The 22,777-nt window shown below is 42.1% G+C and overlaps 1 protein-coding gene across 1 annotated transcript in view; it reads right to left on the bottom strand.

Moving 5' to 3' along the window:
• PRRC2C (proline-rich coiled-coil 2C) overlaps nucleotides 1–21,309 on the bottom strand; it is an 80,050-nt gene extending 58,741 nt beyond the window's left edge. Inside the window, exons 1-4 of the mRNA XM_015423845.1 lie at nucleotides 21,246–21,309; nucleotides 7,124–7,274; nucleotides 5,421–5,598; nucleotides 4,303–4,412 (exon numbers count right to left, since the gene is read on the bottom strand). Coding sequence (XP_015279331.1) covers nucleotides 4,303–4,412; nucleotides 5,421–5,598; nucleotides 7,124–7,238 — 403 coding nt within the window. The 5' untranslated portion in view covers nucleotides 7,239–7,274; nucleotides 21,246–21,309. The remainder of the gene's footprint in view (nucleotides 1–4,302; nucleotides 4,413–5,420; nucleotides 5,599–7,123; nucleotides 7,275–21,245) is intronic.
• Between the last annotated feature and the right edge of the window lie 1,468 nt (nucleotides 21,310–22,777).

Raw genomic sequence — 22,777 nt, 5'->3', positions numbered from 1 at the left:
CCCCTGGACCAATCTTCTCGAAACTTTGGGGGTCTTTCGGGGAGAGGCTTGAGCAGCCACGGTCCAAATTTGGAGGCTCTACCCCCTCCCCCCTCCCCCCCAGCCCCCCGCAAAGTTTCAAGAGGTTTTTTGCCATTGACTTCAATGGCCCCATTGGTTATAATGGACCCGAATTTTTCAGGTTTTCCGAAAATTTTCGGATATCTATGGTTTCCCGGTATAGAAATTCGGGTTTTTTCGGGTTTCCCGAAAAAATTCGGGTTCAATAAACCCGAATCCGAATTTTACCGATTTTTTTTTTGCACACCCCTAATACAGAGTTATGCTTGCACTTCCTTCTCAGACAATAATTCCTTCTCAGACAACAGATCCTGCTTCTCAGTATCATTACTAGGTCACTTCTCTTCATGGTGGACTGTGTTACAATACAATACAAACTAAAGGGATACTTTGGCACCTTATAAACAGCTTTAAATGGTTGCTGTAGATTTTCCGGGATGTGTGGCCGTGGTCTTGGCATTGTAAAACCTGACGTTTCTCCAGTAACTGTGACTGGCATCCTCAGAGGTATAAACACAGAAAGATGGAATACTCTCTGTGTCAAGGTGAGAAGAAAATGGTAGGCAGTAAATTTATATCTACTCCAGAAGGTGGGTAGGGCTGAGTCATTGTCTTGTAGGAGTTCCCCAGGCTATGGACTTTAAATGGATTAGACAGATTCAGGGAGGATAGGTCTATCAGGGGCTATTAGTAATGGTGATGGAACGGAACCTCCACATTAAGAGGCACTAAACATCTGAATCTCAGAGTCACGAGGCAAGATCAGGGGAAAGTCAGTCTCCGTGCCCCGTTGCTGGCCCTTCAGAGAAACTAGCTGGCCACTGTGTGAGACAACAGGATGCTGGACAAGATGGACCACTGGTCTGATCCAACAGCACTCTTCACATGTTCACTGAGTGGCTTGCTCTAAGTGAATATGAACACTCCACCAGAATAAGACTTTACTGACAGAAGTATCTTCCCAAAATAACAACGGTAGTAACTCGGAACTGCTAGCTTTGACATAAAGCAGGACCTGGATTAGCCTCTGGCTAAGAGCTATTTTAACAATATCCATCTTGGTTATTTCACCAGAGGTACCTGAGGAAGTTTACAGACAACTACAAAAATAATACAAACCATCTCATGTTAAAAGACACACGTTAGAAAAAAATCAATGGAAAAGTAATCAACACAAAGCCTGAACAAACAGTAGGCCTTTAGCACACATTGCACTACCAAGTATCTATGGAGATGGTATTTCATCATTGAGGTATCAACACAGAGGGGAAAAGCCCCATCTGAAGTGCCATCAACCATACTTCAAGCAATGATAGGGGGACACAGTAAAGCTGCAGACGATGACTACAGTGATCACAAAGGTCCATAAGGGAGCACACAACTCTTCAGTCACCCTAGTCTCAAACTGTAAAGAGTTTTTAAGTTCAACACACCGAACTGACCCTAGAGATGAGCTGGTAGCTTATGCAAATCTTCTAGCACAGGTGAACTACCGTGTTCCCCCGAAAATAAGACACTGTCTTATATTTATTTTTTCTCAAGAAGACACACTAGGGCTTATACCACAAATGCATAGAAATCCTGCTAGGGCTTATTTTTGGGGTAGGTCTTATTTTCGGGGAAACAGGGGATGTAATAAGCAATCTTGCCACTGCATTTTGAACTCACTGAAGCTTCTACATGGACCACTGTGGTGTGCTCGCAAGATGGCCTCAGAGAGCACACTGCAGTAGTCCAGCTTTATTAAGTTATCGATAACTGGCCAACTACTAAAACAAAGCTATAAATATATTTAGATTATTTCAAAAAAAGGTCTTTCACAAAAACAGAAGTCCACCATTTTTCATGATAACACCAAATGTTTGTACACAGTGCTAATTAAGTATGATTAATTAAAATTCTGCTTTTGAAAGGAAAGTAGTTACTGGGAATAAACTGGAGAAATCTGACAGGAAGTAATTTGTCTAATGATACCATGTAAACCTGCTTCTGTTTATCAAATCATTCCATACAAAATAGCTAAATCGGACCTTTATTTCTGCAGATTTAGGAAAATCCCTTCAAATGATTAATAGGGTACTAGGGAAGCACATAACCAAGACGGATCATTCTAGAATTGTGAAGAAAGTATGAAATTTCCCTGCCCACAATAAGACCTTTGTAAGAGACACACAAGACCACAGTCTTAAGTGTTCTCCACTGTTCTGTACTTTAAACTGAGTGTGGATTAAAATCTCCAGCTTGACAGAAATACAAAGCAAAGTGAGTACTAAAAAAATTCTCGTTGGTATCACTTTTTAATTTGTTGGTACGTTTTAGACAACTTAAGAGGCCTAGACAGTGCTGAAAACTGCTTGGGACACAGAGCAGATCCTAAAAACAGTCCCACACAGATGCCCTGGTGAACATCAGCTCAAACATTTTCTATAGAATGCCCAGTTCAGAAGGGTACGTCTTTCTTTGGAACAGGGAAGTGGAAATTATTGCTTCCAGTGCCTCCTAATACTATTCCCGATAGTTTTCTGCCTCCCAAGAACATAACAGGAGGAGAAGGGGCTAAGTGGGATACAGCATGAAAGGGAAGCAAGGAAGTTCCACTCCATGGGCAGATCTTGTTAGATACAAGCTAATGAAAATGACACAATCTGATCACACCAACAGTACACTATGTTCAGTTGAGGGATGCCTTAAAGAGGAGTCCTGATTCTCTCATCCCCAACATGTGGACTGTGACACAATTCCAAAGGCATACCAAGATTTCCTGCTGCAGCTGACATCCCTGGAGGGATCCCAGAAGAATTCCAATGTCCAGAGAACACTTCCAATTCATAAGCTCTGACTAACTGAGAAACAGGAGGATGTCAAGAGGCAATTTCCAGCAGGCTAACCTCCAGAGACAAAGACAGCCATTGATACTGATCAAGAAGGTGTGAATGTACACCCTGTATGCACATATATGTGTGCATATAATCTTTCCTTGACAGTATAAAAGTACAGTTTACCTTTAATTTTAACCCAGTAAAAACCTGTCCCAGGTAGCACAAGTTTGGGAAATACCATTGTAACATTAGAGAGACTAGGCACTAGTGGCTACTAGACTGAATTTATATGAGAGATCAACAAGAGGTTCAGATGCTTTGTTCCAAAAGTATGTTACTATCCAGGCTACCATTTCCTTCTGCGTAAATAGCTTGGTCCTATGATCACAATGGATACGCAGGTTTACTCATATAAAAGAGTCTACAAAGTCCTTCTGCCTAGACACAGTTACCATTATCAACTGCTATAGGATTTACTCATACTTCAGTGCTAGCAGTTTAATCTTAAGAGTCCAGTGGGGCACCTTTAAGACCAACAAAGTTTTATTCAAGGCATGAGCTTTCACGTGCACACACACTTCGTCAGACAATGAAATGGAATTACAGATCATAGTTGTGTATATAGATGGTGGCTTGTTAAATTAGCATGCAAAAGAGTGAAGATGTTTTTTAACAGATAAAAAGAATGACAAGCTCGGCTGACGAAGTGTGTGTACACACGAAAGCTCCAACCTTGTATAAAACTTTGCTGGTCTTAAAGGTGCCACTGGACTCTAACTTTGTTCTATTGCTTCAAACCAACATGGCTGCCCACTTCGATCTATCAGGAGTTTAATTTATAAGCTACTTTGAGACTTCTGAAGAAGGATGCCGAAGAGCACTGCAAGAGCTGTTTTGAATCAGAAGCCCTCATGCCTCCACCAACTTTACTCTCTGAAAAGCAAGAGCTTGTTTTGCTACAGCATCAATTCAAATTCTTCGAGGTGTTTCACATTTCAGATACTGGAGTGCATCCAAAGCACCACCAGTTGAGTGAAGCTGGTCAAGCAGGACTTTCCCCACTTCCTCTCTCCTGCTCTGGCTCATTGAGTCTCCTGACGCTCTTCTCCTGGGGGTTGAGAAACACTCAGAAACAGTGCAGAGGCAAACTGAGCAGCAACAATTGCCCTCCCCTCTTCCAACGGTGAAACAGAATCTTTGGATCCAACCAATTGCCTTCTCTCGTCTTTCTACCAAGTGGTCTATGCAGAAGTTCGCTCTGGAAGCCTTTCAAATGCAACTGCCATAGACTTAAAGAAGTTTCCTTGATTGAAATCAAGCACTTCGTTTTATATTATTCCTGGCTATCCTGACGTGCAAAAATATAGGAATGCAAAGCAAAGCTGCTGCCTCCACTGCTCTGGCCCACCTCTTCTCCACTTACCATCTCCCTGCCCACCTTGCTTGGTATTGGCCCATGATTTGGCAACAGGAGTCACTTCTGGAGGAGCAGGAACTACAGGCTTTGGCTGGGTCTGTGGCACTTCTGGCTGTCTGAAAGCAAGAGGAAATCATATGTGAAGAAACTAGCCTCCTAGCAAAAATGTTTCAGAAAGTAGGGGTTAAAAAAAAAAGCACACTGTCAATTGCCAATGGGAGAGATTCAACAGGCTGTCTGATTCTTGAACCATTAAATAAGCATCTACAGTGAGGGGGAGTGTACAACCCATTGAGGGATTCCAACACAGTATGTAAGAGACCATTTCTTTGGCCATCATTTCCCTTCAACTTCTCAAGATCAGCTTACGGCAGTGAATTCCCCAGCCAACTACTCTTCTCTCTGAAGCTCTGTTGTACGACAGGCTGGAAGGACTGCAGAAGAGCTGATCTGGGAAGTCTGTATGAATCTGGCTCATATCAAGTCAGAGAGCTCTCCTTTTAAAAATTTGTCAAGGGAGGGATGACTTTGTCTGTTCATAAGTTAAGTTATGAGAGATATTTCCTTGTAGTAACCAGCCCCCATATTTATTACAAAGCCAATGAAGGGAAGAATAGATAAACTTGTACTGCTGCTGACTTCTTGACCATACAGAAACTGTAAGCATATGACAACAAGTCCCAAGACATCACAGCCATGTAACAAGAAGAAAAAGAGCCGCAGTAATGACCTCACAAATGTTGAGACTACGGCCATGGGTTGCAGACCAATAAAATGAGGGACACGAAACACGAGCTAAGCGGCAGGAGGTGTAACATAATGAGAAACAAGTTTAGGGTCCGAACCATGCAGGAGAACCTGTGGAGATTCTCCTCGAGTGACTTAGCCTTGCTGTCTTGCTCCTCGTCACAAAGTGAAAAAGAGGCATTAAGGAGGCTGCCCTTGCTCTCTGCACATACACAGCAGTGGCAAGGCCATCCAAAAAGCAGCAAACTAAAATAGCTTGTTAGCAGGTGATGCTCCACAATGTTAAAGACCACAGCTCTGCATCAATTCTCCCATGATCCTCTGAAGTATTCCCATGGCACATGCCACAGTGCTGAATGACAATCCATTTAACTTACTTTTCTTCTTCGTGTTGCTCTTGTTTAGAAGCCCATCCTGTGCCATCTTTAGGCACAATGTTTATGTTAGGATCATTGCCTTTGTTTTCTGCTTTAAGACTGGGGAGGTTAGCAGGGGGAGGCATTCTCCGTGAAATGGCAACTTTTCCAAGACTCTGTAATCCATGGCGTGTGGCAACTGTATACCAAGGGAAAACATTTTTGAACAGTGAATTTATGTTCACAGCGAAGTAGCTGTCAGAAGTTCTGCAAAGAAAGGTGATTCTAAGCAAAACTCATAATGTTAGTAATTTCTAGGGAATTTATTATTTTTTTAAAAAAAGCTCATTCTGATTCCAGTCACTTAAAAGCTATGAGGGATACCCCTTCTCACCTAGGACTGGGATATTGGTCAATGGACTGGTTAAATATTGTCAGCAGAACACCCATCATGTGACTGCAGTCAAATAGTCTCTGAACCCAAGAACACCACTACGTAGATGGGAGCTTTCCTTTTTTATTCCAGTATGATATCATGTTAGCAAGGGAGGGCTTCTTGGTTGAGTAAGTCTCGCAGTCTGGTGCGAACCTAACGGCACAGCAAAACTTCTCCTACTGGCTACCTGCTGTCACTTCAAGCATCTCTAAATAGGAAAAGCTGGCCTGCCTGCTGCCTGCTCTGCACAACAGCTTTTAAAATAGCTGTCTGCTACTTCGGCTTGCTTTATTTTTAAAATCTTTTTGGAGCTCTGCATTGACCCAGGTAGGACATTTGCAGACACTCGCCTAATGCCTTTGAAATCATAATAATTCATTGGATAGAATGGTTCTGTCCCGCTAGTGGTGTGCCCTTCCTCCAGCAAGAGGGAAATATTCTGCTGATATGAGGTTCCATTGTTACCAGAAGAGAGCCTTTGAATCCAAACCACAGTTTCACAATAACTGCCAAATTTCTTTTTGTAAGACATTCTACCCCCTTGCCAATCAAGTGAGGTATAAGGAACAGACAGTAATTTTTTTCTTATATTAATATTGACTACAACCTTTTTTGAAACCATAATAAAGCTATTTTGATACTAGCACTGGGTATCTCCACGTATTTACTTTGACTATCACATACCTGATTTGCAGAGCAAAATACAGTAACAGCTACAAGTTCCCTGGCTCCTGAAGAGAACTGGCTAGATGGTTTCCTGAACTTCTTCCTTTCAAATATTTTACCTGTCCTCACAACATTAAACTGCAAGTCAACAAAATAGTCTCGCATAGTTTAGAAAAAGCAATCTTGATGTTAATCTTTAAGGTGCTACTGGACTCTTGCTCTTTTTCACTGCTACAGACTGCTACCCATCTTGATATTTACATGGGTCTTTTACACGTCTCAAAGCTAGAAATATGATGGGAGTACCCCTCTACTCTTTCATTCAGGATGTTAGCTTTTATTTTCCAACTCTTTCATTCAGGAGGATAGCTTTTATTTTCTAGCTCTTGCCAGTATGGCACTACAATGCTTGAAGAAGATAATGTGGTTTTGTCATAGGTATGAAGTAGGAAAAATAACTGGCTAGCAAGGAAAAGTGGCTTCACATTAAACACATGCAACAAAATGGTTGTTAGTTGTAAACAACCAGTTTTCATTTAGGTGAAATACTTTTATCATTCAAACAAGCATATCAGTAGCAATATTTCTAGTACACAATAGCGTCTCAGTACAGTTTACATACCTGTAGCCTTCTGTGTTTCCAGAGTCTTTCCCTTGTAAGTATTAAATAGACTAAGGGTAGCATATTTGGTTTTTCCATCCTTTGCTTTTGTGCTCTGCCCTGGCTTTTCCGACATTTCAGTTCATCGAATCTGGAACTGCCTTGTTTACCCCTCAAAAGAAAAGGAAAAGAAACTACTTAGGCAAAAAAATATCTACAAGTGTTCAATGATAACAGTAACCAACATGCCAATGCTTGTTCCGACATTTAAAAACCTGAGGGTGGAAGAGTGCAATGGGTAGAAATTCTAAGGCAAGGGTCCCCAGTTTTCGTGGGAGCCATTGTAAACTGGCTGTCACGGAGGGCATTTCAGTATTTTTCTTCCTTTGGGACTAGAGGGAAATTGCCATTTAAATATATACAATTTGACAGAGGGTGGGCTTTGGAATTTTTCCAGTCCACCTCACCCTGCTCTCCCCACACACAGCTGATATGGGAATCCCGATTCTGGATCTCTAATAGGGGAATCCAATACTGTGGCGGTCATAAGGCTGGAAACACTGGATTTCATTTAAGAGGAATGTGTTGCATGAGACAGATTGTGTACACTCTGGACGCTATAGGTGCTAGGAGGATGGGGTGAATTTCCTTGGCTGAGACAGAGGGACCATGAATGCTCCATTTCCCCTTTCTTCTTTCCTTGCCATTCTCAAATTTACTTTCACTTCTGGTATTGAGCGTTCCTTTCTGCAAGTCATAAGCATCTTCATGTGACCAAAAGAGCTTCTGAAAAGCATGGCAACAGACCTGGGGGGGAATTCCCATCTCTTTAATAGAGCCTTGATCTGATGTAATTTACCAGGTGATGCTGTTTAGCTCCATGCCATGAAAAGCCTCAACTGCCCATTTCCACACATTAAAGGGACAGAACATTTTTCTTCAAGGCTTTTGGCAACCCTAGGCCTGACCAATATACAACTATTTGATATTATATACCAGTCCATCATTTAAGTAATTTGATTATTTCACATCCCAAAAGAATAACTCCAAGCAAATATACTACTATTAACTTGTTTGATGAAAGACAGTTTATTTAATGTAAACAAATACAACTGGAGAAGATAGGTATGCCTCAATTCATTAAGAAATAGGAACCAGAACACCTCACTGCATGCTATTAAAATATCCAACAAAATATTCCATATAACTAGACTATCACCACTAAACCACTGCCTTTATAGCATTATGTTCTCCAGCATCAGATACAACAGCAGTAGGATATCTTTATTAGGACCAATTAAAACATTACAGGTCATGATCAACTTAAGTCTTCTTCAGGCTGGATAATAAGCAAAAAACAACATACAGGGTGGGGAGAAAAAAGATGCAGTTGTGCATGACAGAAGATCACCTTAAAATAAAGCAGTTATGATGCTGACTTAATTAGGTCAGACCAGGTAACTCATTAACTTACTCACTATTTTGTAATGTAACTTACTATTTTGTAATGTTTCACCCAACTCCTAGCTTTTGGATTTTTACCTATGGTCCAATAATAAACAAATTAGCTAGAGCCACAGAAGGTATTTACAATTTATTCTGAACAATCTCCTAGTAAGTTGTGCTAAGTTAGGTAGTCATCAAAATGAAACTACTAACTTCTAAAATAAAATGCTCCCAACCACAAAAATGCTAAACTTGGCAGATAAGATTCCAACTAATTACCAAGAAGCCGAAGGTTTGAAAGCCATAATTGCTTTCAAAGAAACAAACCAACTGCCACAGTAAGCCATTGATTGTTTGACAGGTATATACACACACAGTTAAAGCACATGCCTTTACCAGAGTCCTAACTAAAGCACCAATATCCTGTAGAAGAAACACAAGCACAAGGCATCCTTTGTGTTACCATTTACTTTTCTATAAAAAGGCATTATAGCTCAGAATTATTTGGTGTGAGGGTACATAATTTCCAGTTCTTGGCAAGACCTTGGGCTAACCACCATGTCACCTCAGTTTTGGTGCAACCTGGACTTGCAGTAAATCCTTTCATAATGTTTGCTATTACATTTCCCTAAGCGAACTATCAATTATGTCTATTAAATGCATGAAAAACTGTAGACACCCATGATTTCTATTATTCTGTAATCATGACAGTCAAAGGTCTAGAAAAGAACTCCTTAATTTAAACTAAAATACGCAGTCAACTCTCATCCATTAAAAAAACAAGCTCAGTTGTTCTTTCAGAGACATCAGACATAACTGACATGTTGTCATTATACCATTTAAATTTTCCCATCTCTATCAATACTTAATTTGGGTAGTTTGCCCATGAAACTGGCATCCAGGACTAACGGTTAGGGGAACGAGAAAATGCAAGCCTTATACCTAGCCAGAGGCATTTCTAAAACATACCCCAGGATTCAGGCAGTATAGAATTTGTTCACATATGACGTTCACAGCATACACCACCAAACTGCCCCAGAGAAGTCTTGTTTCTATGTGTGGATGTTCACACATATTCTGGAATAAGGTCTGAAGTCCAAGCCCATTACAACCACTTACAGTTGCAGTCTTCGACAGACAGAAGCTACTGCCAGGTACGAAGCACAAATAACCAGCCGTTACAGTGTACCAAATGGTAAGCACCAACTGAAGCATAAGGAGGGGAATAAGCATTTTGTGACTGTTAAGAGGTGCCAAACAACAGAGAAGGCTTGTGTCAGCAACTGCTGAATCATTCATAGCCTGACCGTGGCACAGTAACCAGGTAAGAAAATAGATTTCCACGACTGCTTTTGTGCTATTACACAGAACAAATGTACGTAGTTAACTGAGAAGCAGGGCTGGCATGGTATTTCCAGAGCTGATTTTTACCTTCAAAACCCCCCTGGTTTTTGCTATACAGTCCCAGTTTAATTATTGAAATCTTCCAAGTAAAAAAAAAATGTCCTATGAATACACACCACATTCCAGAGGATTACAAATAGTTCCCCCCAACAGAGAAGGCAACAAAGAGATAGTGAGCCTTCTCATATTTGCCAGGTTGATGACTGCTATGAATCTTTTTGGATTTGAATCTCCCAGCTACAGCAAGGGGAAGCTGCTGCTTCCCTGCGTTTCCCGACTGAGAAAATGCTCCAAGTCTAGTCGTGCTTGCTCTTTCAAAAGCAGGTGGGAGGGGGAGACTCAGGCAGAGATTGCCTCCTCAACTTGGAAGCTTTAGATGATCACCAGAACTGCAGTTGACACCCACCCCAACACTCCTCTAATTCAGGGAGAAAAGCTGACTACTTTCTGACACTAGGTTGGGAGCGATGATCTTCTCTTTGAACGCTGTCTGTACAGACCATGTAGTTTCAGTCTTCTTTTGTTTGAAAGGACAGCTCCCTTGGGGAAGCTGAATATTCGTCCTAGGAAGAAAGTGGCAGAGTTCCACAAGGTTCTGTGCTTTCACTCACTCATGCTTTTTAATATTTATGGATGTGCCATTAAATGAGATCATCCAAAGCTTACTCATGACACCCAGATATACTTTTTCTTTAACTAAGCTCCCCAAAGTTGCTCTGAATTAATGCCTGCATGCTGCTGAGTGAATGAGGAAGAACAAGCTGATACTGAGTTAGGACAAGATGCGGGTGGGAAAAAGTTGAACTTCTGCAATGGACTGACTTGATGGTTTTGGATAGATGGGCAGCACCTTCCTCTGTATGCAAATATACACCAAGTCCATAAGTTGTCCTCCCTTCTAGACTCAGCTCCCCTGACTATGCTAACTCATGCTTCAGACTAGATTACAATAGTAAATGTGGGTCCGATAGGCAAGTATTACATATATATTAATTTTCCTCACTTTCCCCCCATAATTTCAACATTTATTGAAATTTTACTTCTCTTCCCATGCTTTATATTCCATTCACAGCAGCTTATATAACCAGACCGATAAAAACAATGAAAACGATCAGATTAAACAGCCCATAAAATGTCAGTTTAAACTTCTAGTGTCTGCACGTATGCTAAATGACTTTAAATGTAAGACAGGGCTGGACGAATCCCAGCCTCGAAGTCACCAAGTAATTTCAGTGTAGCACTTCCAATTTTCAAGCAGCATTGTAGCATCTCTTGGCAATAGCCAGAGGAAGTACAAAGCTTACTTATCACTTTAAATCAGGACATCTGGTCATGGTGTAAAAATCGATGTGCATGAAGTTCAACTTGCTCTGAAGGCATAGTCTAGTGCACAGCACTGCCTCTCACAGGGGATGCCACAGGTGAGGGGAACAGCTGCCCCTGGAATTATTTAAACTACCTTTGCTACCCCACAGACTCCAGGGATGATAAACCCAGCTGCCGCCACCACCACCAAGGTTTTATCTTATAGGAGGGAGAACACCTTGGCTTTTCTCCCTCCCCAGATTTTGTACAAGAAGAATCACAACTCTCTAAAGTCTGTCTGTGTATGTGTGTATAGGTTGTGCCATATAGCCAATCTAAGGAGCCACTGCCTAAACAACCACAACACTTGAGTCCCTTCTCTCAGACTACTCTTCACACAAAACTGGGGAGAAAAATCAGAAACATATTAAGGGATAAAAAGTGAGTCAGGATTGTCAAGAGACCAGGCCACTTCATAGTATCCTGTTCTAATTCTAAGCTTTGATTCAGGCAGCAGTCTGTAGAACATGGAAAATTCCTGCTCACTGAGCACCAAGGCCAAGCTGACAGCCACTCACAAGGAAAAATAGAGGAGGATGGGAGGCAGTTCACAGGTGCAAGCATCTCATCATCTGTAAACATTTCAAGGCCACACTCAGTGGGCCTCATCTAGTTAATGCAAGGAGTTACGGGAGCTTGTTAACTGGGTCTGATGTAACTGCAGAACCCCAGATACTAATTTGCAATCTCACCTGATTGGTTATTTCACCTGGTCAGCAACACCAATGGTCAATTGGGTCACATCATTGGATCTACATTTGATTGGCTGACCTAAATCATGCCAGAGTAGGCCATGAGGCATAAAGCAAAGATTCTTCATTCTAGTTGGGCATGTCATGTTTAGCCATAACTGGGAGCTCTTGCCATAACCTGAGGGTTTAGTTCAATTATTGGCCTTAGGGCTTGCTTTAGATTATATTTTGACTGGGGTGGTCCAGGATAGCTGAACACCTAGTGATTATGAACTTTGAAACTATGCTGGATTCTGCCTTGTTAAGTATCCTCTGAATTTAGAGAATCACTGTTTTTTAAGTATCTAGGACTAGCTATTTAGGTTCTACTATTTTAACCTCCTGTTCTTTGCTCTTTTTCGTATATTCCTCCACATCTTTTTACTATAACACATCAGTTATATTTTGGTTTCTGCATTTGGAAGGCTTCAATCTGAATCTAGTACTTTGGCCCAAGTTGGTTACAGCTGTCAAGATAACTTGTGTTGGGATCCACCTTGTGAGTTGATTTCTTGTTTATACCCTGAAAAGACTAGAGGTTTGGCCCTGTTGTCTCTGGCTACCAGGTAGTAAAGGAGTTGGTGGCAGCTATACCACTGAGGTGTGAGGATGCACACTTCAGGTCTCTTCTATTCTGACAAGGATGACAGAACGTGCATAAATCCCTGAGAGATTTTAAGGAATTTAAGCACTAACAGTGCAAGATAGAAAAGTTACTATAAGGGCACTCTAAGTATAATCCCTACCACATCTAGCTTCCAGTAGTTAAGACTGATCTAACCACCCTTCTCCTTGAAAGAGTAGAAAACCAAAACCAACCATGGATCCTTTAAGTAATTCTTCAGCAATTTAACATAAATCTTTCTCCCCACCTCTCACTAGTGTTCCTGGCCAAAAGAATCTTCACTGACACAGCATCTTCTCAGGGCAGCTTTACAGCATTCACTGGAGATCGAGCAATTCATTTCTTAACCAGCTGCTTTCTAAATATGCAGTTAAATATGCAATTAAATGGAGCATTTAAAGCAATAATGAGAAATCAAGGAGAAGTTAGGTTAGGGTTAGAGGTTAATTTTAGTTGTGGTATTGACAACCAGAGTTACTATATATACTTATGTTTTGTAATAGCTTTAATGAAATTAGGAGAGACTGGGAACAGATTAGGATTTGTAGCAGCAGTAATTACAAACTATAGTCATTAAAATACAGAACCCTAAAAAATTAAGCTGCCTCCTAGAGCTAAATAAAATTAAGTCCTGAGGTAAGAAGCAGTACCTTAAATTAAGTCCAGAAAGAACTGGGCAGCCAGCAAAGCTGTTTCAAAACTAGTTTATAGAATTTAATTACTGGGTCAATATATGAAATTTAACATCTTGCTGCTTTGGAGACCTCTGAAACTCAGCTCAGCGCTCGGGACTACTACTCCCCCACCCCCCAAGCTCACACGAAATACAGACGCTTGTGACTACAGCTACAGTCTGCTTCAGAGGCATCCTTCTACCATGCCTGGACAGATGATACCCTGCTAGATCCCCCCCACACACTACTTTTTTGCTCTATTGTGAGATCTGTATTTTCAAAAAGTACTATAACCATATATCCCTGAATACTCCTGGATGCCAGCTGAGTTCCTCAGACCTCCTTCTCCTGGAGGTACTCTCAGCTAGGATGGTCTGGTCATAGTCATTCCTCTAGAAAGGTCTACCAGAATGGATGCAGCAGGTTATCTTCACTAACCATATTTAGGAAAGCTTGCAAGACTGTTCTGTTGTTCTGTTCCAGAGGGTATTTGGTGGAAAGTAAACTTTTTTAGCTGTGTTAACCATACATACTGCTTTTTACCCCAGCGTTTCAATTCTGTATTGGTTTTAATTTGTTGGACAACTCTTAAGGTCTGCATCCTTCAGCTATCTTGTTGGCCACTTTGATCTTGCAGAAATTAGGTGGAAAAGAAAGTTTAAATAAATATATTCATGTATCCATAAACTGCTTTTTACCCCAGCGTTTCAATTCTGTATTGGTTTTAATTTGTTGGACAACTCTTAAGGTCTGCATCCTTCAGCTATCTTGTTGGCCACTTTGATCGTGCAGAAATTAGGTGGAAAAGAAAGTTTAAATAAATATATTCATGTATCCATAAGCTGCCAAATGGGGAGCCAGTTTTGACTGGAAAATAGGGTAAATATAAAATAGGATTTTTGCATACAATGTTTTATCGTGCAAAACAACATGAACTGTGGCAGATAAAAGAACCTCCATATGAAAATCACCATTTCCTCCCTTAAAATGCATGTGAGCAAGAAAATAGACTTGTGCTTGAGTATATGGTAAGGGAGAAAACAGCAAATAATAATCCATTGCATTTTTATCCTGCCCTTTCTTCGTGAACCTTAAAACAGCAGCATACCCCCCCAAATGAGAACGGATGGCTCAAAATCACCCAGTGACCTTCACTGGGAGGGGGAGACCTGAACCTAGGTCCAGCAGTTCCTACTTCAACATTCTTGATATTGGCTGTTAAATATATAATATCACTAGTATGAAGTAACCGTCAAATATTATCATCTGCATGAGCCCACAGAAAATGCTCGTGAATTTAATCCAAACAGATGAGCAGCGGGGAGCTCCCAGCCCCTCAGCTATTTCTCGTGAAGAGCAGAACATGTGAGTGTGTGTTTGAGCACGTATTACTGCTGAATTGCTTTCCAGAATCCAGCAGCATCCCAAGTTTCTCCTGACACTTGTCTTTTTGTAAGGCCTGGCATAGATCCCTATAGAGATTCTTCTTATTTGCCAAATGCTCTTATCTGGACACAGTTTCTTTCAGTGATTCTGTTTTCAGATATCCAGTTACAAGTAGTCTTCTGCCTTAATATTTTACTTCTGAGGCAGTACATTGTTTAGGAATAGTGTTAGATTAAACATACCAAGAAAGGGAACCCATTCAAAAATCTTGGTTTCAGTTACTTTCAGAGTAAATAAATTTTGCATTCCAGGTAATTCCTACATAGTTTGGCTCTTTGAACTACACTGATGAATAATCCACTAAATTACAACATTTTTCATTTTCACAATGAACAAGAGCCCCTTTAAATGGGTTGCACAAGCAAGCCTGAGAGAGCTGGGCTAGCACAGAGAAGGCTCTCCCTGCTGGTGGAGAGATCCACTTTTTTTCGGGAGGTCCGCCCACCTTCTTCCTGGCCACCGTTTGCCACAGCTAGGACAAAGGGAGATGGAAAGCCTCTTTTCTAGCACACACACACCCTTTCTCCTGGAGATGGGAAGTCTCTTCCCCGGAGATCCCATCTCCCTTTCTGCTCACTGCTGTTTTTCGGGCTGGCTTCTGCAGTCCTATTAAAGTTTAAAGGGACTGCAGAACACAGACCCAAACAACTGTGTGATGGGGAGGCTGCTCAGCTGTTTTTTTGCTTTCTGTAAATCTTGTTTAAAAGGACTGCAATCCCTTTCAACTGGGTATGCAGGGCCCTGACCCGCACAAACCAGTTCAGTTTGTGAGTGCACCTCCTGGCTCATTTCATGGTTCGGTTCGTGCTGAGCCATGAACCAAACCCTGAATCGAACCACATTTTCTTGGTTTGTGCCCATCCCTACTTAAGTACATGAGTTTCTTTTTAAACTGTAACAAACCTCTCAGAAAGCAGCAAGCAGAACTATTCAGTAATTTCCAAATCAAAAAGGCAAGCCAAAAGATCCTATCCAGGCATTAACATTAAAATAACAGATACAAGCAAGGTATGTTAGAAGTACCTAAATCCCAAACTGTGAATTTAAGAGCTATAACCTTCCACAGACATGGTATCATGGTACCCAGATGTATAAAAAAATCCCTCATAAAACTTTAGCACTACGGTACCACCTCATATACCCCTCATGAACAATGGAATCAGTTCTGCCCCACTTCTTTGTCCCTATTGGGTGCAGTGGAATGAGAGAATAAAAGAACTCTAAACCTGTGCCTATAGGTCATATTAGCTTCAAACACATTGTAGAATTTCTAATATGCTGTTTTCAGCATACATAAAAACTTTTACCCAGAGGTCCACTGAGTGGGGTCAATTGTACCTCGGATGGAAAGTGTTTGTTACCAATTTATCTTTATATCCTTTACACAACATTTAACTACTTCAAACTTTGAAGCTTCAAAGCTGTTTTCTTAACCTGCTGTGTGGTGGGGGGGGGACGGGGAGGGACTATTGGGCCTCCTTGTTCATTTTTATGGCAGTTAGCTCAACTGCTGTAGCTGAAGTCTGTACAGTTTGCGGATGCAACTGAGGTCATGTTCAGGTAACCCTGAAAATTATGTTGTTAACCTAATGTTTAACATTATGTAGACATTATGACAGAAAAGGCAGTGGGGTACAGGAGGAATTCAAGCCCACAAGCACTGCTGTTACGATTTACTGTTTACAAGGAGGAATTATTGTATTATAACTTTATTTTAACAAGTAGCTAATTAATTCAGAAAGTTTAAGATTGAATAGTTAACACAGCATTTCTAGGAAATGGGGCCCTTGGGGGTTTGCAATGGAACTCCAGGATGTACATGAGTCCTTTGTAAGGGCAGAGCATGAGCTCCTTGTGACTATCCAGCTAATGTGAAAACAGAAGGGGGGAGGGTAAGACAGGGACCCTCTCCTTCAAGAGAGGGCACTAGTTTCCACCTCTTTTGAAGGCCAGGAGCTCATATTCTTATCTGATACATGGTAGATTCCAGTGATGGAGGAGAGTCTGGGGGTCTGAAATTGTTTAATCAAAATGAAAACAGCCAAGTTAAGGCTTACTCAACTTCAGTGATATGAAGTGGAAATTTTTCCAGTGCTGTATTTTTTTACAGAAGATTTTCTGTCCCACATATAGTCTGTTTATAGCCTTTGGGGCTGCTGGGTTGCAGACCAACCATGTTAGGCTAAATGTGGGATATGAAGCATGGACAACCCAGACTGCATCTACACGGTTCAGACTTATACATGGTATATTTGCCTTCTTTTGTTAACATTCTTTAAATTTGCATCAGGAAATCTTCCTGGAAAACCCACATCACTCCCTAACCACTGACTTGCAGCCAAGAAATACAGCCTTAAAATCAGAAACAAATAAATCCCATTTCCTTCAATAAGACTTCACTCTTCTAACAGGAAATACACAGAGAATTAGTGGTGAAGAATGCAAGAATGTTTATCACACAGAAAGAGATTTCAGTCTTCTAATGTTCATGAATCTTCTTCCCATAATGCTAGTGGTGGGATTCGTCCTTTCAAAGAAAAGGCAAAGACTGTCAAATTATGTTCTAGTCTTGTAAGAAACTAAGGAGTGCTCAACAGAAAGTGATGCTTGTACTACACAGTGCAGTGTCCGACAACCAAAAAAGTTACTGCAGAGCCTTCTTTCATACAATTAGATCAATAAGATCAACCATAGTCGTCTGCTAGCAATAGGCGGGAAATAAACATTGATGGCAAAAAGTCCACCAGTCTTGGTGTCTGAGACTAGACAGCGTACTTGGCTGACTGCTTGAGGAAGAAACAACCTAGTAACAGATGTCTACGGCAATAACTGGCCCATAAATTGAGCAGCCTATTCCCCTCCCCCGGACATTCACAGCATGTGATAAAAGAAAAACAAACCAGTTCTGATGAAGTGTGCATGCACACAAAAGCTTATACCCAGAATTAAACTTTGTTGGTTTTAGAGATACCACTGTACTCAAACTTTGTTCAATTTTCTTCTTGCTTGCCAAACTGCTTCTGCTTTGTTTCTGGGAGGATATTCTTAGTCAGCACAGTGAGCAAATATTTATAAACATGGGTGTAAGTCCATATCCATCTTAGATCACAACCAGCCAAAAGGGCATGTTTGTTCCTTACTTTTGACTTTCCGCAGTACCTCAAAAGCAGAACTGGGAGTTTTCAGCATATTAAATGTGACATGGAATTAAAACCCTCTCATAAAAGCTGGTGCAGAATCTTAGCTCCCAGTTTACATCCTTTTTTAAAAAGGTACATTTCTCTGGGTTGTAAATTTCTTGTGGTTGCAAAGATGCCTAAAAGAGCTGTCAAGGACTAATGCACAAGATGGAATCTCTGTGCCAGGCCTATCTCCCTCATGGATTCCAGCCCTTCCCATCTGATCAAGCATTCACCATAGTTGCCAATTTACTTTTGTTGCCACAGTTTGCTAAAAAACAACAACACCCTTCACTTTCTACAGAAACTGAAGTAACAGCTTCAGAATACAGCAAACTACTAACGTTTTCAAACAATTTGTTTGCTTGTATACACTATATTGATTTGAATGATTTATTCCAAGCACAAAACCTGCACTTTTGGGAAAGAGGTCTCAGTGACTCCTCTCCTCCATTTATCCTCACAACAATCCTGTAAGGTAAGTTAGGCTGAGAGAGTGCAGCTGGTCCAAGGTCACCCGGCATACTTCCCAGGCAAAGTAAGTGCAAATAATAAAGTACAGAAAAAACCCTAAATACTGAAAAGGTTAACTGGTTTTCTGAACAGTTCCACCTAATGAGACAACCGTGTAAGAAGAGAGGCCCATCCTTGTTTTATTTTATAAAAAGCCTTAATACTTTGAGAAAATATTAAGAAATGTAAAAAATGACGGTTATGGTTTGACACAAACCAGGATGTATTTTATCTCCAAGCAGCACACAAGAGAAACACCATGCAAGTTGCAACCCAGAGGGCTTCCAAGGCTCATTCCAATAAGAAACCACCAATGGATGTTACACATTTGAATGAGAGATGTTTCAAAGACACTGGGAACAATCAAACTGAAACTTAGATGCTTCAACTTCCCTGGGCTGCTCACAGCACAGTTGGACTAGAAGTTCACATGTGATATAGCATGTTAGTGACCAAACTAAGACTTTGTGATAAGACAAAAGCTCAGCTACAATTTTGTTATCTACTCAGTGACCATTCATTTATAAAGCAGACAAAAGTTGCATAAGAAATTAGAATCATAACTTATTTCAGTGAAAGAGAGACAGTGCACGCAAAGTATATTCAGGCAAAATCTGGCACCCTGAAGTGCCCAGAGTAGCAGATTACAACCAATAAAATTAGAAATAAGTATGGATATAATCTGACTGCAAACAGTAAGGTCACATCTTTGGAACTAAAGTAAGAGAAGTTACTTTCAAAAAAAGCTAAAGCATACTTTTGTAACAGTCTGTTCATCTTGTTACTTTAAGGAAACATGGGATTGTTTTCTTTACAATGGGAAAGAAACCACTTCAGGACTACCATGAGTAATTCTCGTTTGTAAATATATATATCTCCACTTGTTACTGCTCACCATTTAGAAATCATTCCTTATTTCTTATTCCTTATTTCTGGAAGTCCCCAGTTCCAAATTTAACACGTTCAGGGCAGTCTTAGATCTTTTCCTTCTTAAGCCCCAGCCATACATTTGACTAACTACATGTATATCTCTCACCATACTTCTAATCACATAAATCAAGGCAGCATGCACACTTCCAGGTCTCCCATCCAGGAACTAACCATAACCATACCTGCTTATGTTCAGCCAGGTTGCTTTATCATGACTTTGAAACCTGACAGAACCTTAAAGGAGACTAACAGATTTATTATGCATAAGTACAAGGGTAACAAAAGGCCATGAAACAAACAAGGTTGTTTGACCTCCAGAGGAACTGGCTAGTCACTGTGTGAGACAGGATACTGGACTACAGGGAACACTGGTCTGATCCAGCAGGGCTCTTCTTATGTTCTTACATTTCAACCTCATGGCTCTTCCCCTTTAAATTTGTTTCCTCTGTGCACATACAAAGCATTATCCTCTATGCATATCCACAGACAAATACACTGAGAATAATCCTGGATGAGAAAATGCATCAGTCTGTAGCTGCAAAACAAAACAGGAGTACAGTGGTACCATAAAGACTAACACAATTTATTCCAGCATAAGCTTTCACAAGTCAATGCATCTGATGAATTGTGGTCTAACTCACAAAACCCTAGACTGGAATAAATCTTGTCAGTTTTGAAGGTGGAACTGAATTTCTGGTTTATTTTATGTCTACAAGGGCATCTGAAAAAGCAGGCAGTGCCCCATCCCCTCCATGGCCATGATATGGGATTGTTCTGATGTAAGCCTATATACATATATAACATAATCACATACAATTAAAATGTTTCCAGGTAATACATGGCAAGTTTCATCATAGACTAGAAGAAACTGCTAGATGAGACCACCCTATTTCCCCCCCCCCAACTCTTTCATTCAGACTCTTTCTCAATTTTCTCTTCCCCTTCCACGCCAAACTCCTCAGGATTGCACTGAGAGCCGAGAACAGAATGTGAAACTCCTGTGCAACACAAGGCCGCTTTTAAAGATCTTCCAAGACGCGTCACGGATTCCATCCTTACCCTGCAGGAAGCAAATCCAGAGAGTGCGCGTGTTTGCTTTAACGACCAAAAGCTATGAGAGATCTGCAGCCCGGTTCTGTGCATGGGTTCACCCGGAAGTTAACTTCGGGATCTACGGGGGTGGGGGTGGTGGGGGGAGAGCCTGCATAGGGAACTGCAGCCTTCCTTAAAGGCAACCAGTCTGCTGAGATGAGTCAAGAGAAGTTACTCATTTTCTTTCCCACTGTATCTCCCCCACCCCACGAGGAAGGAATCGGGAGAGAGATTCAGGCCGGAAGCTGAGAGGGGGGGAAAAGAGGAGGGAGTGAAAGAAGGGCGAGAAAGAGGGTGGGGGGGGGGAAGAATAATCGAGGGGTCGGAGAAACTGGGGGCGGGGAGGCAGGAAGCCCTTAAAACGGAGGCGTGGGCATGCGCTGCAAAACCGTCCCCATCCTTCCTCCAGCCCACCGACCCTTTTCAGCCAGACCTCGGTCGTGAAGGGAGGCGGCCTCAGCAACTCTCCTCCTTTCCGCCCCCGACGCCACCTCCGCGAGGGAAGGAAAGAGAAAAGGCAGCTCTTTCTTTCTCTCTCTCGCTCCCTCCCTCCGCCTCCTCCTCCTCCTCGAGGCTCTCTCGTGTCCAGCCGGGGCCCAGCGCCACCCCCCGCCTCAAGCCCCGGCTGGCCCTCCGCTTGGGAAGTCCTTTCGCAGCCAGCCGCCTCCCGTTCTCGCGCCGCTTTCCCCGCCCTTGGCCGAGTGAAGCCACCTCGCCCCGCCTGAAGAGTGGACTCACCGAGGACGAGGCCGGAACAACCGCCCCAGCCGCTTCCACACAGAGCGGGCCAAGATGGCGGGCGGGCAGCCAAGCCGGCGGCGCCTCGCGACGTCTGACCTCACCACGCCACGTAGCGGCGGAGAAGGGTCACGTGACGGGAACCCGCCTCCCGCTTTCTCTCCGAGGCTCCCGGCGCGCTCTAAAACCAGGGGTGGAGAGAAAGCGGTGGTTGGCGCCCCTGCAGGGGGTTGGGGGAACTGCGCGGCCGGTTCCGGTTTAGAGATGAACCGTAGGTTTCACGCATTTTGAAGGATGTTTTGTAATTCTGTACATTTTAATCTTGGTACCTTAAAGACTAATAAAATTTATTTCAGAATAAGGTTTCTAGAGTCGTCATTTGCATGGAGCTCCGACTCCTGAAAGAATAAAAGGGTTTTGTTTGGTGTTTTTCATATGTGCATATGTGTGAGGACCTGGAAGTCATGGTGGCTGCGGCACTGGTGACTGACCCCTACTTGGGAGTCTGAAGAATATTCAGAGAGGTGGCTGAATAAAGCCTGCCCCCCCCATTCCAAGCAGGTACTTGCCAAAGTCGACCCTGCTTAACTTCCAAGATGAGGGGGGGGGGGGGAGAGAGAGAGAGAGAGAGAGATTGGATTTATACCCCGCCCTTCCCTTGGGAGTCTCAGAGCGGTTTACAAACTCCTTCCCCTCTCCACAACAGACACCCTGTGAGGTAGGTAGGGATGAGAAAGCTCATTCAAGAGCTGCCCTTTCAAGGACAGCTCTGACAGAACTATGGCTTGCCCAAGGACAGGTCATCCCAGCAGCTGCAAGTGGAGGAGGGGGAATCAAACCTGTGCACTTAACCACTACACCAAATGAGGAGATCACACTTGAATTGGAAGGGACTTCCAGGGTCATCTAGAAGAAGAAGAGATTGGATTTATACCCCGCCCTTCACTACCCAAAGGTGACAGAGTGGCTTACAAATTTCTTTCCCTTCCCCTCCCCACAACAGACAGCCTGTGAGGTAGGTGGGGCTGAGAGAGCTCTGACAGAAACTGCACTTTTTCAAGAACAGCTCTATCAGAGCTACTTGCCCAAGGTTATCCAGCCAGGTGCAAGTGGAGGAGTGGGGAATCAAACCCGGTTCTCCCAGATTAGAGTCCACGCACTTAACCACTACACCAAACTGGCTCTCTAGTGCAGCCAGATGCAAGAAATTCACAAATAACTCGTTTTCTTTTATGCCGTAATATGGCTGTCCTTCTGAAATTAACTTTTAAATATGATTTATTATAATACAATTTTTAAAAATAACAGTAAGTGGAAGCAGATACAGGAAGAAACTGGAGTCCACCAGGATTCTTCTTTAGGCCATAGGTCAAGCAAAATAAATGAACAAACATTAAAAAATAAAGGGAGTGGTGGAAAGGGGAGAAGATGGTGTGGGTACAAATGGTGGAACAAGAGTTCTCTGCTTAACTAAAGTGTGTAGACTACCACTTCATGGCATTTGCTCAGTCTTCATGAAGGGTTAGCCTCGA

The sequence above is a fragment of the Gekko japonicus genome, unplaced genomic scaffold (genome assembly GCF_001447785.1).
Source record: "Gekko japonicus isolate JY-2015 unplaced genomic scaffold, Gekko_japonicus_V1.1 scaffold281, whole genome shotgun sequence".
NCBI lineage: Eukaryota > Metazoa > Chordata > Lepidosauria > Squamata > Gekkonidae > Gekko > Gekko japonicus.
The sequence above is the reverse complement of the archived record's forward strand: the minus strand, read 5'-3'. Positions and strand labels throughout refer to the sequence as shown.